Here is an 11,685-nt window from a genome sequence, read left to right as displayed (position 1 = left end):
GTTCCCCTGGCTGCCGCGGTCCGCTTGGCAGGCGCGGCGGGGAGGAGCGGGGGGCGGAGGCCACGCCCCCCCGGCCCACGGCCCCGCCTCACCTGGGCAGAGCCGGGACCCCAAACCCTGCCCGTGGGCCAGCGCGGACGGCCCCCTCCCTCATCCTCTGCGTCCGTCCGGGGCGCTGTCCGTCGCTTTATCTAGCCTGACGCCACCGCAGCCTCGGACCAACTGCTTGGGAGCCTGGGCAGGTCACCGCCTCTCCCTGGGCTTCAGTTTATCCAGCACCAAGCAAGGAGGGCTGAATGGAAGCCCCAGGACTCAAGGTGTGCCTTATTTAGTGTTGCTATGACAGAAATACAGAAGCAGGTGGCTTTAACAGAAATTTATTTTGTCACAGTTTAGGAGGCTGCAAGTCCGAATTCAAAGCCCCAGCTCTAAGGGGAAGGCTTTCTCTCTGTCCGGCTCTGGTGGAAGGTCCTTGTCTCCACTCAGCTTCTGATCCTGGGCAGTCTTCACGTGCTTGCCATGTGTCTTCCCCTTCTCAGCTCTCCTCCTTTGTTTAATCTTTTATCTAAAAAGAGATTGACTGAAAATACACCCTACACTAATCCTGCCTCATTAACATAACAAAGATAGCTCATTCCTAAATGGGATTATAACCACAGGCATAGAGGTTAGGATTTACAACACACATGGTTTTTGGGGTTATTTTGGGGGGACACAATTAAATCCATAACAAGGTCCATCCCAGAGGTTTCTGGGTTTGGAGAAGAGGCCCAGTCCTGGAGATGGCTGGCCCCAGAGAGACAGGGATCTGCCCAAGGCCACAAAGCTACTCTTGAACCACAGCAAGGCTGTGATTGGGGCTGTCTGACTCCAAACTTGGTGCTTTCCCAGGGAGCAGCAGAGTCAAGGGCACGTGGAAAAGGCTGAGCTTTAGCCCTGAGCCATGTTGCCCTGTGCCCTGACAGGCTGGGGCCAGGTCAGTAGGCAGCCCTGTTGGGCCGTGTGGCTTGGGGACAGAACCAGGTGGGGCAGGTGGGAGGGAAGGAGTCCCAGAGATATGAATCAAAGTAAACCAGAACTAACATTCAGGAATCTAAAAATTGGACGACAGTGAGCTCCCTGTCCCTGCAGGTATGCAAGCAGAGATCGCATGCCTCCTCCAGGACTGGACCCGTTCCCCAAACCCAGAAACGTCTGGGATGGACCTTGTTATGGACTTAATTGTGTCCCCCCAAAATCTGTGTTGTAAATCCTAACCTCTGTGCCTGTGGTTCTAGTCCCATTTGGGAATGGGTTTTAGTTTTGTTAATGAGGCAGGATTAGCATAGGGTGTATTTTGAATTGAAAGCACCAAAAGGAATGGCTCCTCAGGGGTCTGGAGCCCAAGGCCCTTCTAGCCCTGGGTCTGGGTGAGTCATGCTGTCCCAAAGATAGCCTTGTTCAGACTCCAGATATATATAGCCCATTTGGTCACACCCTCCAAGAGAAAAATTAGTGGCTCACTTTAGGAGGGGGGAACCTGGACTGAGAGAAGCTTGGCCTGGACATGCAGCTTTTCTTTGTTCCCCTCCCGGAAGTGGCTGTCATGGAAAACTACCCAGAACAGGGGTGGCTAGGAGGCACGGGGGTCTTCAAACCACATCTCCTGCACAAATGGCCCTACTCAGGGGTCTACACAGGACCTTGACCCTCTGGGTGAGCTTCTGTTCAGTGACCAGATGAATCCCCCTCTCTCCCTTCCCTGCAGCCCCTGAGGAGCTAGGCGCCCAGGAGGCCTTGAGGAATTTGGTGACTTCTCTGAAAATTCAACAGCCAGGAAGAGGGGTGGGCAGAGGAGGATGCTGGGTGAAGCCTCAAGACCACTTCCTTCAGAGTCTGGCAGCCAACCTGGTTTTTCATCTGCTTGCTGAACGACTTATTTCCCCTTCCTGAGCCTCAGCTACTGATCTATAAAAAGGGAATAAGCCTTTCTGCAGTCAGTCACCTTCAGAACAGACATGCCTAACTGTTCTTTTAAGTGGTTTTGCCACATATGTAAAGAGCATCACACAATAAATACACACTCCATGACTGCAGGAGTTAGGGGAGAGGGAAGGAGGATGAGGCAAGGCCAAGACACCAGTTGAGACTGAAGGCTCGCTAAAGCTCCCCTCCATGGGGGCCATGGGGCATAGTCCAAGATAGAGTGGGCAGACAACAAATCTTTGCCACCAAAGAGACAAAACTTTGCTCCATGGACCAGAATTTCCATGGCAGCCCTCAAGGAGAGGGTAGGGAAAGCCTGGCTGAGGACCCTGTTCCTCAGGGGAGCCTGCTGGTCTTGCTCACTCCTCCCCTTCAAAGATGGGAAGACCCCAAACAAGATGCCTCCTGGCTAGGCAGGTCTGAGCATACACAGGAGCTGGACCAGCTTGTGGTTGCCCCCTGTCCTGGAGTGCTGAGCAGGCCAGTTGCATCCACACAGGCAACAAGTCTTGAGCACTTACAGTGGGCCCATCCTGTGCCAAGTACTTTTCCCGTATTAACCCATTTATTCCTGCCCCGAATTCACAAATGAGTAAACGGAGGCACTGGCCTTGAAGGACATGCCCAGAACCTCACAGCAATGTTGCCCCTGATTGTCAGGGCTGGGAGGGGGCAGTCTGAGGAGTGGACCAGTTCCTTACCCTGGGGAGTTGGGGCGCCGGGCCAGAGAAGCCCCGCCCCGTGGGCCACCAGGCAGCCAATGGGCGCTTGGCCCGCAGTGGGGAGATGTGGCGTCACCGCCTAACTCCTGGGAGTCCAGCCCGGGTCACATGTGCTAAGCCCACTCACCCGGGGCTGGCAGGGCTGGTAGGGCCGGCCCTGCGGCCAGCTGGGCCTGCTGCATCTTCCTGGCCTCAAGGCCAGACACCTGGCTGGGACTGCTGCCCGGTGCGCGTCCGCGTCCGGGGCACCCGGGCGGGGCTGGCCTGGGGCGGCCCCTGCCTCCCCCCCACGGCTTCCTGCGGGACTGTGCAGGCACCTCCGGAGGGGGAAGCTCAGCCAAGGGTACCCAGCCCGACCTCAGCTTTGCCAACTGTAAGATAGGAGTTCGAACGCCCCCTTCCTCCCCTAGGCGACTTAGAGGCAGGGACATATCTTCTGTGGGTTCTGAGTCATTTGGGGTAGCGGCCAGTGCCAACAGGGCCTCCATTGACCCTCGGTGCCCTGAGCCCATTGGGGGCGAAGGGGCAGGTAGGTGCTTGGGGGGCTGCCATTAGGCAGGAGGCCACCGAGACCCCAGCCCAGCCCCACTTTTGGAGCCCCTGCCTGCCCGCAGTTTAGACTTCATTCCTCCAGTAGCTAAGCTAGACCCTCCCCAGGTGACAGTGGAGGGAATCAGGCAAGGGGAAGAAACATAGGCAGGAGAGGGGACAACCCCATTTCTCCCTCTGTACCAGGGACTGGAGGGCTGTTGGCCTGATGATTCTGTGTAAGATGACTGTATTCTCATTCCTGTGTGGCCTCCTCTGCAAGCTGGGCACTCGAGTGACCCCAGCTCTGCACCTCCACACCTGCTCTGCCCAGAAGGCTCATGGTTGTGGGCACCTTCAGGTCCTCCAGGTCACCTGACAGGCCCTTCACTCAAGTGAGGGGTGAGACTCACAGAAATGGAGAATGAGGGGGGACCCCTGCCTCCTAAGAGCTGTATGAATGGAGGGGGAGTCACAGATCAGGGTGGGTGTTGGAAGCAGCGTGAGAAGGGACCCCCAGGCATCACCTGACTCTGAGGCCAAATGCAGCCACAGAGGGGTTCTGATTTTGAGTTAATTGTCAAAACTTAGGCTTCACCTGAAGGCTGGGTTTCTAGCTTTAAAAAAAAAGATGTTTCATCTGAAGGCTGGGTTTTTGGCTTTTTTTTATTTTTAATGGATCACTGGGAGTGACAACTGGCTGCCCCTTTAGCCAGGGCTGTAAGCTCCTTCCACAACCCCCTCCCACCCCCCCATCCCCCGCTGGGACCACACCTAATCCACTTCACTGGCTGTGCTAGCTGCCAGGCCCATGAACCCATTTCCCAGATTGAAGAGTGAAGGCAGAGGTGGACAGGCACATGCTCAGGAAAAAATGGTGATGCTGGTGCTCTCTGAGGATTCATGGTGGTGGGGAGGGCATGGTTCCAGACTGAACCTTTTCCGGAAATGTCCCACTGACTCCCTAGTGTTGAGAGCAGAGATCTTGTTTTCTGAGATGTGAGGGCCTGGGCTTGGAGGCTGGCCAGGTCCCTCTAGTGGCCACCCAGCAAGCCCTGGTAGGGGCTCCTCCAAAATAAACTGCAGTTCCTGGGTGACTCGTGCCCATTGAAGGCCTCTGGCTTTGCACCTCCCTCCCCTTGGGGCCCAAAGGAGACACTTTTTGGAAAAGAGGTAGGTTGGAAACAATCCCCTCCTCCACAAGTGCTTCAATGGGGGGACAAGCTGGCTGCACGGTGCTCCCACACTGGCCCTTCCAGGTCTCTAGAAAGGGAAATTACAGCTGGAAAGCAGCCCCTCCCAGGGCTCCAGTGAAGGGCTACAGCTGAGAGCAGGCAGAGGAGGGAGTCCTGGGATAGGAATCAGGTCTGGCTCTGTTGAAGTCTGTGCCCCTAGGGGTGTCACTCCCATCCCTGGCCCTGTCTATCCCCCTCTGCAGACAGTCTATTGTTTGTGCCTGCCCAGATTTCATCCCCGCTCTGTTAACAGCCTGCTTTTCCAGGGTGGATTCTGGGACATTTGCTGGAACTATTGGGAAAGAGCCCTCCTCTGTCAGACTGGAGCTGTTGGCAACCATCAGTTAACCACACACAAGAGCCAAATAAAAGGAAACAGAGTAGAGATGGAGACAGGCAGATTTCTGACCAAATCCCTAAGCACCTGGATCCAGCTGTGCCTGAAGGTGAAACTCACTGAATTTATCAGTTACATAAATCAATCTCTCTTTCTGGTTAAACTCATTTCTGTCACAACCAAGCCATCTCTAAATGAGAGGTTAGGGCTGCAATTACCCCTATCTTGGACAATCATAACAAACCTTGGCATATTAAAAGCTCAGAAAGGTCCTACTGCTGCTTAACTTTAATCCAGCATTTCCCAAATGTGTCTCTCCACAGGAATCCCCCCTTTAGGAACAACTATTAATATCTTGGGAAAACGCACCTTGGCAAGGGCTCATCAGTGATCTTGAGGTCCCCCCCCGGAGGCTGGCCACTCAGGCCAGAGTTGCGTGGCCTCCCTCTCCCTCCTCTGTGGCTGGCCTGCCTGCTCTAGCTGAAGGCTTGGCTGCCACCCTAGAGCCTCCCACCCTGCAGGCCTCAGAAGAAGGCTCCGATGCTTCCTGGTTGCAGAGTATCCTGGCTTCTGGAAACCAGGCCATGAGCTCCTTGAGGGTAGGGCCGCAGCAGCTCACCCCTTCAGCACCAACCTGGCACATGGCAGGTTCTGCAGAACCTGGGCAGAAAGCAGGAGTCTGAGCGTGCTGGCAACCTCCTCTCCCACAGAGCAGAACAGGGCCAAGGCTCTTCTGGTGCCCACACCGCTTACAGGGCTGGACACAGGGTGGACTCAGGATCCTTGCTGTCTAGTCACAGGGAGCCCAGGACTCAGCCCTGGCTAAGGGCACCACCCGCTCCTGTTACCCCTCCCCACTGTGGGGGTATTGACCTCCCTCACCTCGCCAGCAGCAGACTGGGCCTCCATAGAGCTTCCTGGAGCCCAGGGAGACAGCTGGCTGCAGGGAGCTGAGGGCTGCTGCTTCTGGCCTGGGCTGGTGGCCCCAACATTCCCCTACCCCAGCCATGGGCCCGCTTGCCTCCTGCCAGCTGGCAGGGGGGTCCCATCCTGAGCCACCTTCCCAGAAGGACTGGTGTTCAGTGTCCTTTCTGCCCACTCTTCTGGGGCCATGACCTGGGACCCGAGGTCTGGGTTTGAGCCCTGGCTCTGCTGCTAATTCCTGTGCAGCCTTGGCAAACTTACATTCTGCAGGCCTATTTCACCTGAGCAGTGGCTCTGCATTGACTCCACGTGCACCTGAGGGGCCCTCCTCAAGCCCCACGAGCCACTCTGAAATGGCCCAGGCACCAACAACTCCCACAACCCACCCCTCAATGACCCTCTACATCTCTAGGGTCCCAAGAAGTCCCTCTCGAAGGCAAGACGAGATGAGGAGAGCAGCCTTTTTAAAGGGAGATTGGGCTGGGGTGGGGAGGGGGAATGAGTGAAGGGGGTCACGGGTTTCTCTTTGCCATGATGAGAATGTTTTAAGATCATGGTGGCGGCTGCAAAACTCTGTGAACACACTAAGGACCTTGGATTGTGCACTTGAAATGGTGAACAGTATGTGTGCTATCTCAATAAAACTGTTGCCGAAAAAGGGGAGGGGAGCTAATTCTCAAGCTCACAAGCTCTGCAGGATTCAGGTGCCCAGACGTTTAGGAGCCTAGTTGAGGGGGGCTAAGGCCCGTTTGCTCAAGGGCCTTGGGTGCTCCGGGCCCTGGGTGTGAGCCTCCCTCCACATGCCAGGCTGGGAACAAGCCACAGAAGAACCACTGCACCTCATATCCGAGCTCTCGAACAGTCTGGGTGGGTTAACAGCCACCACAACCAATGCCCCAAATCGGGCCATACCAGGCTGACCCTGCGGGGACAGTGCTGGAGTTTTCCTCCAGCCCAGACTCCCTTGGCAGGCAGGGGGCTCTCAGCCAGCCTGGGTGGTGGTGGTGAGGGGTGGTAGCTCCCCGGAAGGCCCTGCTTACAGAAAATAGGGTCAGGTCTGGCAGATCCAACAACCAATCACAGCCATTTGACAGCAGTCACACAGGAAGGCTTGTTTATTTCTTTATCGTATTTTACATGCAAGAACCCAAACTAAAGAGATGACACTTGGCGGGGGGGGCATGGGTGGCTGGCCACTTTGAGCTTCACACACACTGACCGCCCACAGAAACATGTGACAGGGACAGGAAAACCAGCTCCAGGGGCGACTGGACAACGAGCTCCACATTCCACTTTTCCACAGCTCCTACAATCCTGAGAGCTCTCACAAGTGCAAATCCACCCGCCTTCCTCCAGGAGCACCTGGTGATGGACACACCAGAGCACCAATTACTACTTACATCCCCCAGGCTGTGGCTGCAAGGGAAGCCCAGCTCGGACCCGGTGGGCAGGAAGGGCTAGAGGTGGGTGTGAAGAGATGGGCACTGCAGGGCTTGACAGGAGCAGCTTCTGGGGAAACACTTATCTGTGGTTGGTGATGAAGACCAACTGGCACTCAGCGTGGGTGAGTGGGGAGACCAGCCCTCCTAACATGAGCCCATGGGGGGCACAGCCGGGCAGAGAGCACAGCCTTCTCCACAGCGCTCCCACCAGACCTGCTGGGCGTGGACCTGTACCCAGGAAGGCCATGGCCCACACTCAACTGTCCTAGGCTAGGCCAGACTGTGAAGAAGCGTTTGGGTGTGGGGCAAGGGTGGGCTGTGAGGACCCAGGGTCTTCCAGAGCCCTTGCCACTAGTCTCCCGGCAGGGCCTGGAAGCAACGCTGTGGGGAGGGGGGTGACAGGCACTCCTGCGCGGCCCCAGCCCTCTGCTTTGGACCTCTGGTAGGGAGAGGGAAGGGCAGACAGTACTAGCCTCTCAGCAGGGTTGTTTGCACTGAAGCGCTGACAGAAAGACAAAAAGACAGATGAGTGGCCACCTTTCCCTCTGGCCCAGCCCAGCGCCCAGGGTACCCAGGTGGGGACCAGCAGCTCTGTTCAGACTTCCCTCACCTCACCACTGCCCACATGGCCAAAAAGGCAGGCCGGAGGAGAGGGTTAGTTTTCACATCTCGGCACACACAAACACAGAACAGGTTAAACACATTCCCAAGAAAATATTTTGACAAAATAAATATTTTAACCTATAATCAGGTATAATTAGTGCTTACGGGAAACCCAGCAATAATTTAGTGTAATTAAGTACATACTGTATCTGTGATTTCTAACACCTGTGGAGACTGCGGCTTGGGAGGGTCTGGATTTTCTGCAAGGGCACTGCCCCTCCTGTACCTGGGGGCCTGCAGGCTGTGCTGTCAGACTGGGGGGCAGGCCCCATACCTAGGGTGCTGCAGCCTCAGGGCACCCTAGAAAGGTTCACAGGCCCCCTCAAAGCACTGGGCCTGTGCGTGCTTCCCGGGCAGGCCTCGAGTCCCCTCAGCCTACATGGGCAGCTACCTCTGGACAGGACATTTGAGCAGGAGGCACCGGAGCCATTTGAGGGATGGTGTCGGGCTGGGGTCGTGGGTGACACTTCTCTGCTTGGGCCAGTGGCCTCCTGCCATCCCACAGAAGCCTGCCACCCTGCTGCCCCTGGGGCTCTAGAGCACGGGTACTAAGGACAACTGTGCCTTGGGTCTCCCTGGGAGGTGCTTCTCCTTCTCTTCTTCCTCTCAGCCCCTGCAGGCTCCTGGCCATGAGGGGCTTCCCATTCACCAGGCAGGGGGCTGGCTTTCCCTCAGAGGTCCCTGGCATGATTGTGGGGTTAGGGCCACAGCACTGACTGCAGAGGGCAGGGAAAGCCCGGCCCCCCACCCCATGGCTCCTGTCCTCTACAGAGACCACCCCTCAGACTGCTCTGGGGCTGGAATACTAGTGGGTCTCTGCCCTGGGGGGCCGCAGTGTGGACCATGGGTAGAAGAAGAAGTACAGCAGCTGGCAGAGAGGCCAAATCAGGCTGGCAGGACCTAAGGACGAGTATCCTGGGCATCGCTGAGGAACTGGAGTGTGGCATCACCAGCTGATCCTGCTAGACAGGCCCCGGCCGGATCCCAGGCCTCTCTTCCAGAGGAAGCTGGAATGGTGCCAGACTGGGCATGGGTGCTGGGTTGCTCGGCTCCCTGCTCCTGTGGGCACTCGACACAGCTCTCAGCTCCAGTCCAAGTGCTCTTTCCAGATCCTGTGCCGCTGCTGTCCCTGCTCAGGCTGCCGTGCTGGCGGTGAAAGCCCAGCTTCCAGGCCATCCCGACCAGTGGAGGACTGACACCTACCCAGTCAGGATACACAGGGGCCCGGGCTGCCTATTGGAGGGGATGGGGACCGACTAGCCATGCAGCCCCCACCTTAGGCTCACAGCAGGTGGGAAGCAGCTGCAGTAGTGCTCTCCTCAATCTGGGCCATAGCCGCACGGGGTGGGTGGCCATCAGGCTGGACCGGGGGATGGGCCGAGCCCCACGCCCATCACCCACAGCCAGGAGATACACCAGGAGGACAGAGGGTGGGAGCGGGGTGTTGTCAGCCCCATCAGCCTGGCTCTTCTGCCTCCCAAGTCAGCTTGGGGAGGAGGTGCAAACCTGCTGCTGGGGTTGGGCGGGGGGGAGGGGGACCCAGGGTGGGAGGAGGTCACGCTGTCCAGGGTCTACGGGGGAGACTGAGTCCCACAGGAGCGGGGCAGGACCTCAGTGCTGTTCTGGCCACTTGGCCGCCTGGGCTCTCTGAGCTGTCTTGGAGGCAGGGGCGCACAGGCTGCCCCAGGTCCAGCCAGAGCCCCGAGGCGGTGCTTTCATAAGCACCTGAAGTCCTCCCAAACAAATCCCTCCACAGACAGCCCACAAGGGGCTGTGGGGGTGCAGGCTGTGCATGGGGCATTCAGGCTACGGTAGTGTTATCGCTTCAAGCACTAACCAGTGTGCCACACGGCTACTGTCCACAGGCTGGCTGGGGTGGCCCTTGTAGCCCCTGGGACTATCCCATGTCAGGGGCCTGTGGGAGCCAGCTGGGGCATGGGCCTGGGGCTGGGCAACCAGCTCAGTGATGGAGAGGGGACGAGAGGGTAAGAGACCACACAAGACACCCCACAGGGCCTTCTAAAGTGTTGGCATGCCAGGTGCTGTGACTGACAGGAGTCAGGGAGCAGCAGCCCAGGAGGGGAACCCTGCTCTCCCAGAGCAGCAGCACACAACCCTTCTGGAAGAGGAGGGGCTCAGGCTGGACCAGGGGGAGGGAGGGACTGGGGCCTGCTCCATCCAGAGCTGGCCTTGCTGCCTCCTCCCCCTGGGAGGGAGCGTGCGGTGGGTTGGGGGCAAAGGGGCTCAGCTGCAGTGAGGCTGTCCCACCCCCAGAGAAATGAAGGCAGTTAAAGTTGGTCCTGATGAGTGAGAGGCCTGGGAACAAGCACAGTGGAGTTTCCATGGAGACACAGGTGCAAGCCTGGGAGGAGGGGCCAGTGCCCATTGCCAGGGACACTGGGGGCATTTGTAACCTGGGCCTCTGGGCAGGCAAACCGTAACCACAGCTCACAGGGCAAAGAGGGCATCCTCAGACCGCTCAGGCTTCTTCCGGCCAGAGGGAGCAGGAGCCGGGGCCGGGGCCTCTACCGGGGGTGAGGGGAGATTAGGGACCATTTCAGCAGCTTTGGCTCTTTCTTCAAGGAATTTATCAAACTCTGCAAAGAAAACCAAGACAAGGGCAGGACAGGTCAGGGAGTTGAGCCCCTCTCTAAAGTCACCTTTTTAAAGTCCTTGAGTTCAAGCAGCCCTACCCCCACTCATTCCCCATAAGCTCTGCTTAACCCAGTGGGGTCTCCCTGCATGAGCCCCACCCCTCTCCCAGATCCTGCCATCCCCACACACTGCCCTGGGCCCCCAGGGTGCCCCTCACTCCTTGCTGCCAGGGAGGGAGGCAGGGTAACAGGAGCTGCCAGCTGGAGCCCAGGGGCAGGGCCCTTTCTGACCTCGGAAGTCACACTCCATTTCCCCTGCTGCCACCGCTAGGGCGAGGGGAAGTGGGCAGCAGGCAGCTGCGGTGTAGGGCAAAGGACAGCCCCACTTCCTCCAAGAAGCCCTCCACCCCCAGGAATTCTAGAGGAGGCTCCCAGCTCCCCTAGCCCTGAAGGACCCAAGGGAAAGGCCAGTGGGCGCCGCCCTATTTCTGCCCCACTGATGTGCTGCTTTCCCTTTTCCAGATCAGCCCTGGGGCAGGGGCAGGGGCAGGGGCAGGGGCAGGGGCAGGGGCAGGGGCAGGGCAGGGAGAGCTGAGGAGTGAGCTCAGAATCCCAACCTCCCCCACCAAAGGGAGTGGCTGGGGAAGCAGGTGGGGACAGAGAGTTGTGTCCACCTCTCACTGCGTGCTGCGTGAACACCAAAGGGCTCCTGTCCTCTCCCTTGGCCCTGAGGGGATCTGACCCATGGATGGCAGGATCAGACAGCAGAGTGAGGGGAGACAGTGAGGAAGGAGCGGCAGGTAGACGTGGGTGAGAAGAGGGGTGGGGCAGTGGCCCAAGACAGGAGGATGGTGGAATGGAGGTGAGAGGCTGTGACAGAGAAGGAATCTTCTGCTCCCAGAAGGCCCCCAGGAGGTGCCATGCCCAGGAAGCCCCTGCCCTGGCCTGCCTTCACCCCAGCAGAGTCCTGATACACCAAGCTAGCCACAAAATCCCATGTCCTGCCTCTGGAGGAGACAGAGCACTCAAGGCAGACAAGCTGGTGAAGAGCACAGGCCTTGGGATCACACTGCCCTGATGGCAGTCTGTGACCATGACTCCCTAGCCCTATGACCTTTTTAAAGTCACATGTTCTTTCTGATCTCACTTCCCAATAAGCAAGATGGGAGAGGTGACATCTCCCAGTTGGAATGGGGCCTAAGCCGTGAAGTCTGTTGTACAGAGCCTGGCACGGGGGTGGGGGGACTTGGTGACAGGCCAGGGGTGGGTGCAGGG

The 11,685-nt window shown here is 58.0% G+C and overlaps 1 protein-coding gene and 1 long non-coding RNA gene across 6 annotated transcripts in view; one reads left to right on the top strand and one right to left on the bottom strand.

The window, feature by feature from the left end:
• Positions 1–21: 21 nt before the first annotated feature.
• On the top strand, positions 22–3,590 carry LOC135230388 (uncharacterized). Its single transcript, XR_010321049.1, has 2 exons — positions 22–317; positions 1,748–3,590. It is a non-coding gene; the product is annotated as an uncharacterized LOC135230388 (long non-coding RNA).
• A 3,207-nt stretch (positions 3,591–6,797) lies between these two features.
• TOM1L2 (target of myb1 like 2 membrane trafficking protein) overlaps positions 6,798–11,685 on the bottom strand; it is a 140,467-nt gene continuing 135,579 nt past the window's right edge. For all 5 annotated transcript variants that reach the window (XM_010600227.3, XM_064279398.1, XM_064279395.1 and 2 more), the window contains one exon: positions 6,798–10,413. In XM_010600227.3, coding sequence (XP_010598529.2) covers positions 10,265–10,413 — 149 coding nt within the window. In that variant the 3' untranslated portion in view covers positions 6,798–10,264. The remainder of the gene's footprint in view (positions 10,414–11,685) is intronic.

The sequence above is a fragment of the Loxodonta africana genome, chromosome 2 (genome assembly GCF_030014295.1).
Source record: "Loxodonta africana isolate mLoxAfr1 chromosome 2, mLoxAfr1.hap2, whole genome shotgun sequence".
Taxonomy (NCBI): domain Eukaryota; kingdom Metazoa; phylum Chordata; class Mammalia; order Proboscidea; family Elephantidae; genus Loxodonta; species Loxodonta africana.
Note: the sequence above shows the minus strand (reverse complement) of the source record. Positions and strands in the feature narration are given on the sequence as shown.